Consider the following 5,435-nt stretch of genomic DNA (forward strand, 5'->3'; position numbering starts at 1 on the left):
ACGCTTATAAGTTGGTGTACTTATAGTGAACTTATCACTTTATACGTGAGACTACTTATCAGATGAGTTGTAATTCTCACATCAATTTCATCTCATCTCGTCTCGCACATCACGGTTTTTAATTTGTCTGATACTGGCAAATTTCTTTTGTTTGTTTGTTTGTTTTTTTTCTCTCTCATCATCAAATCCCTAACCCTTTTCTCCTCTCTATAAATACTTCATCAGAAAGAGCAATAAGCAGAAGAGAGAGACAGACGAAACAAAGAACACAAAAAAAAGAAAAAAAAAGTGGGCAAAAAAAAGGAAAAGTAAAGAGAAAGAAGTGAAACGACCTGTCGTTCTCTTCGCTTTCTCCAAAAATTCTCCCGATCTGTGAACCAGTCTGGTAATTTCTGTTCCCATTTCTATTTTTTTTATAATTTTTTTGTATAATTATTTTGAGTTGTTGAATATTTTGAGCGGAGACTGTAATTTCTTTAGGGTTTTTTGGTTGGTTTTTGAAGTATAATTGATCTGTGAGAAGCTCAGATCTCTTTGCCTTTTCTTTTCGTTGATTTCTTGTTGCAGAATTACAATCATGTCCTCGCTTAGCAGAGAACTCGTCTTCCTTATACTGCAATTCCTTGATGAAGAGAAATTTAAAGACACTGTTCACAAGTATGCTTTAATCTTTGCTCTCTGTTAACTTCTTTTTAATAAAGGTTTATATATGAATTTGTTGATGTTTTCTTTTTGTTTTGTTTTGTTTTTTGTGGGGCTCTATCTATTGATGAATGAATTTAAATTTAATAGATTGGAGCAAGAGTCAGGGTTTTTCTTCAATTTGAGATATTTTGAGGAAATGGTGACAAATGGGGAATGGGATGAGGTAGAGAAGTATCTTTCAGGTTTTACCAAGGTTGATGATAACAGATATTCCATGAAGATTTTTTTTGAGATTCGAAAACAGAAGTACCTAGAAGCTCTTGATAAGTAAGTTTTTTCTTTTGTCTTTTAAAAGTTCGTTATGTTCGTTGTGTTGGTTATCTTCGTTATATTCGTTATGTTCGTTATGTTCGTTGTGTTCGTTATGTTAGGTGCATCTTCTATGTTGTTTTTGTTTTTTAAAAGTTCATTATGTTCGGTGCACCTTCACATGAGTTTTTTTTTTTAACTTTTTTATCATACTCATGAGTTAATTTAGTTACCAAAAAAGGGAAATGGTTACATGCTTATCTGATTTTTACTGAAATAAATGCAGGCGGGATCGCGCTAAAGCCGTTGATATTTTAGTTAAGGACCTGAAAGTTTTTTCGGCATTTAATGAGGAACTTTTTAAGGAAATTACCCATCTCTTGACATTGGACAACTTTAGGTATGAATGAGATATTGGTGCTTGGTTTATGAATCTTTATGTGGCAGAATTTTACCTTTTCCATGTCCATTTTTCATTAATCCATGGGTTCTTATGGCTTATGACAATATGCAGGGAGAATGAACAGCTATCGAAATATGGAGATACCAAATCTGCTAGGAGTATAATGCTTGCTGAATTAAAGAAGTTGATAGAGGCTAACCCCCTTTTCCGGGATAAGCTTCAGTTTCCTACCTTGAAGAATTCAAGACTGCGGACACTAATAAATCAAAGGTCTCAGATTCTTGGTTCTAGATTCTATACTTGAGCCATTCCTATCCTTTGTGAGCTTTCTGATAGTTATTATTATTGGCACTATAATGCAGTTTGAATTGGCAGCACCAGCTTTGTAAGAATCCAAGGCCTAATCCAGACATAAAAACCTTATTTGTAGACCATAGTTGTGGACAACCAAATGGTGCACGAGCTCCATCCCCTGTCACTAATCCTTTAATGAGTGCTGTTCCAAAGGCAGGGGGTTTTCCTCCACTGGGCGCTCATGGTGTAAGTAGAAGTCATTAGTAATCAAGCTGTTTCTGGAGTGTGTATTTCATTTTGACTTCATATGCATATATATTTTTACAGCCCTTTCAGCCCACACCTGCTGCTCTTCCAACCTCTCTTGCTGGATGGATGGCTAACCCAACTCCTGTGCCTCACCCTGCGGCTTCTGCAGGACCAATAGGATTGACTGCACCTAACAATGCAGGTAATTATTTATAGGATCTTTTCCTTGTGTTCAAAGTGCTTTTGCTTTACTAAGTTCCACATTTATCATGTGGGTATACATGGGCATGTTATGAAGCTATAGTTGTATGATGCAATTACTTATGTTGCCTCAGACAAGATACATGATGCATGAAACCTGTTATGAAAAAGTATTTTTGTTGCTGATATATAATTAAGATGTAAGATGAAGAAATTAAGAATTCACCAAAGGATGAAGATTTTATGATATCAGTCAAGTTGTTTTACCAGTGAATTGCATACCATGATGGACTATTATTTTATCTTCTGTATTTGTTTCTCATGGTAGCTGCAATCTTAAAACGCCCTAGAACTCCTCCAACCAATAACCCAGCTATGGATTATCAGTCAGCAGACTCTGAACATGTTTTGAAGAGATCAAGGCCCTTTGGAATGCCAGATGAGGTATCAGTTGCTAGTAATATCTTCTCTTGTTTGTATTTAGATTTACCTCATGAACTGCTTTGTAACATATGCATATCTATTTTAATATGTATTAATGTAGTATGGCTTTGAGATGACGTGATGCATATTTATTAAGGATTAGAGGGTATTAAGTAATTCATGTGATAAATGTGATTTAGATAAAAAATTTTCAAAAATTTGTTTGTATTATGACTTTTTTTTTTTAATGAGAATTCATTAAAGATAGGTAATCAAGGAAATGTAATAGAGCATGGGTGATGAGGCAGAATGAGATTTAATTTGCTTTTCTTGGTTTTTGAGTGCATTCTTGGTTGGTTTTGGCTTCCTCTCATTTAAACCTCGTCTTTGGTTTCTCTTTATTATTTGAAAGAAAAAAAATGGTAATGTACAGCTTATATAGTTATGACAACTTTGTGAGTTTTAGTTGTCTTGTTTTATCACCTTAAGGCTTTTTCTGCTAACTAGTCTCTTAAATGGGAAGCATGAGATCTGCTCAATCATGTAGCAGCATCATCCTTCCAACTGGAACAATATTTTTAAATGATGGGTACCTAATCAGCTGATACTCCACCAGGTCAATAATCTGCCAGTAAATATTTTGCCTGTTCCATATGCTGGCCAGAGCCATGGTCAGAGTTCTTATTCTCCTGATGACTTGCCCAAGACTGTTGTTATGACCCTAAGTCAGGGCTCTGCTGTCAAGAGCATGGATTTCCATCCAAAGCAACAAATTCTACTTCTTGGTGAGCTCTCACACTGGCACAAAGAACAAAAATTTTTGTGCCTGCTCAGAATCCATCTTTTTGTAAATTGAGTAGGTTTTCACATTCTGGTATTAACTTCTCCTACCTCCTGTTGTGTTCTAATTGTGTTTTATCCATATTTGGTTTTATAATTTCAGTGGGAACAAACACCGGTGAGATCATGGTGTGGGAAGTAGGTAGTGGTGAAAGGATAGCTCATAAAACTTTTAAGGTCTGGGACCTCTCAGCATGTTCGATGGCTCTGCAGGTTTAGCTTTCTTTCAACTCTAGTGAGATTTATTGAGCATGAAGTAGGTACTAAATGCTGCTTAAAATTGAATTGATGTTAACCTTCTGATTCTCATTCAGGCATCTCTGGCTAATGATTATACAGTATCGATCAACCGTGTTATGTGGAACGCTGATGGAAGTCTTTTTGGTAATGCTCTGAGCTTTAGCAATTGGATTTTTGATAGCCTACTGCTGTGCATAGGAAGTAAATTCATATAAATTAAACACTAGATTTGATATTTTCTTCCTATTTCAGGTGTTGCATACTCCAAGCATATCGTGCACATATACTCCTACCATGGTGGTGATGATCTACGTAACCACCTAGAGGTTTGTGTGATTAGTCAAGTCCATTAGATCCAACAAGTTTTAAGCTGATTTTCTGCCTTTCTCCTAAATACATTCACTTGGTACCTTTTTTTTTTAGATTGAGGCTCATGTTGGGAGTGTTAATGATCTTGCGTTTTCTTACCCAAACAAACAATTGTGCATTGTCACTTGTGGCGACGACAGGATTATTAAGGTTGCTTGTCTTCTTCTTATCTTTTTTTCTTAAGTGCATCTGTTTGATACTGCTCTTAACAGTCTCAAATTTTGTAGGTTTGGGATGCAGTTAGTGGGGCTAAACAGTTTACTTTTGAGGGTCATGAAGCACCTGTCTATTCTATATGCCCTCATCACAAGGAAAATATTCAGGTAACCGACAATAGCATGCAGATTCATACTCATTTGTTCCTCTGTTTAGATTTCTCCATTTCAACAGTGAGTAAAAGACAGTTATATAAGTTGTTTTTCCTTTAGTTTACAAAATGAGCTAATATTGCCGTTAGGAAACTAGGTTCAAAAGTTCCGACCAGTCTATTCAGACAATTCTTAACAGATGGAATGTATAGCATTAAATAATTATTCATGTAACGTCAAACTGAGACCATGGACATTTAATTTATATTTATTCCAAATAAGCTGTCTGCTTATTGCTTTTTCATGGTGACTAATATCTTATTGCTTGTTTTGAAGTGGATTGTCTTACAGTGTTCTGGGAACTCTTTTATGCTGCAAACTTTCTTGTGACTTTGTAAATTCAGCTAGTTTCACCTCCAATGACCACCTCATTCTGCTTCCTATTTAAATAAATGTAGCAGGGTTAAAAATTATTTTAAGTATAAATCTTCTGTGGAGATCAACACATGATATAGTAAAAGATTTAAAATTTGGGATATTGAGCCTGTCATGGAACAATCTGTTTGAGTTTTTAATGCATTCTTCCTCTCAACCATAGAGTCCACAACTCCCTTCTGGATTCTCTCCCATTCCTTAAGAAGTTCTTTACCTTTTCTTTTGGTGGTGTTATTTTTTGAAGTATACATTTTAACCATTGGTATCCCTTGAGTCTCATGCTTATATGGCTGATATGATTAAAGACTTCTATTTTCTTCTGTCTTATTCTCTTTTTTCAGTTCATTTTCTCAACAGCTACTGATGGGAAAATAAAGGCATGGTTATATGATAATATGGGCTCAAGAGTTGACTATAATGCGCCTGGCCAGTCATCCACGACAATGGCATACAGTGCTGATGGAACAAGGTTCATATATCTTATTTGCACTCTGTGATTCTGATCTTTCTTCTTCTATTAACTGGATGTTGTTCTTTTGCTTTCTTTGTATTTTTTTAACAGTAATACTTGTCTTTGGATTTATTGGCCACTTATAGGTTGTTTTCATGTGGGACAAACAAAGATGGGGAATCGTACTTAGTGGAATGGAATGAAAGTGAAGGAGCTGTAAAACGGACATATTTTGGTCTTGGGAAGCGATCTGTAGGAGTTGTTCAAT

General features: G+C 35.5%; 1 protein-coding gene across 1 annotated transcript in view; it reads left to right on the forward strand.

Moving 5' to 3' along the window:
- The first annotated feature begins 227 nt into the window (after positions 1–227).
- LOC110410404 (topless-related protein 4-like) overlaps positions 228–5,435 on the forward strand; it is a 9,133-nt gene continuing 3,925 nt past the window's right edge. The window contains exons 1-16 of the mRNA XM_021420061.2: positions 228–385; positions 568–657; positions 793–972; positions 1,241–1,354; positions 1,469–1,627; positions 1,720–1,897; positions 1,979–2,102; positions 2,430–2,545; positions 3,141–3,309; positions 3,468–3,577; positions 3,679–3,748; positions 3,857–3,930; positions 4,028–4,123; positions 4,201–4,296; positions 5,058–5,185; positions 5,314–5,435. The exon at positions 5,314–5,435 is cut by the window's right edge and continues 113 nt beyond it. Coding sequence (XP_021275736.1) covers positions 578–657; positions 793–972; positions 1,241–1,354; positions 1,469–1,627; positions 1,720–1,897; positions 1,979–2,102; positions 2,430–2,545; positions 3,141–3,309; positions 3,468–3,577; positions 3,679–3,748; positions 3,857–3,930; positions 4,028–4,123; positions 4,201–4,296; positions 5,058–5,185; positions 5,314–5,435 — 1,816 coding nt within the window. The 5' untranslated portion in view covers positions 228–385; positions 568–577. The remainder of the gene's footprint in view (positions 386–567; positions 658–792; positions 973–1,240; positions 1,355–1,468; positions 1,628–1,719; positions 1,898–1,978; positions 2,103–2,429; positions 2,546–3,140; positions 3,310–3,467; positions 3,578–3,678; positions 3,749–3,856; positions 3,931–4,027; positions 4,124–4,200; positions 4,297–5,057; positions 5,186–5,313) is intronic.

This window comes from Theobroma umbraticum, unplaced genomic scaffold (assembly GCF_002168275.2).
Source record: "Theobroma umbraticum cultivar Fairchild unplaced genomic scaffold, ASM216827v3 scaffold_56.0, whole genome shotgun sequence".
Taxonomy (NCBI): domain Eukaryota; kingdom Viridiplantae; phylum Streptophyta; class Magnoliopsida; order Malvales; family Malvaceae; genus Theobroma; species Theobroma umbraticum.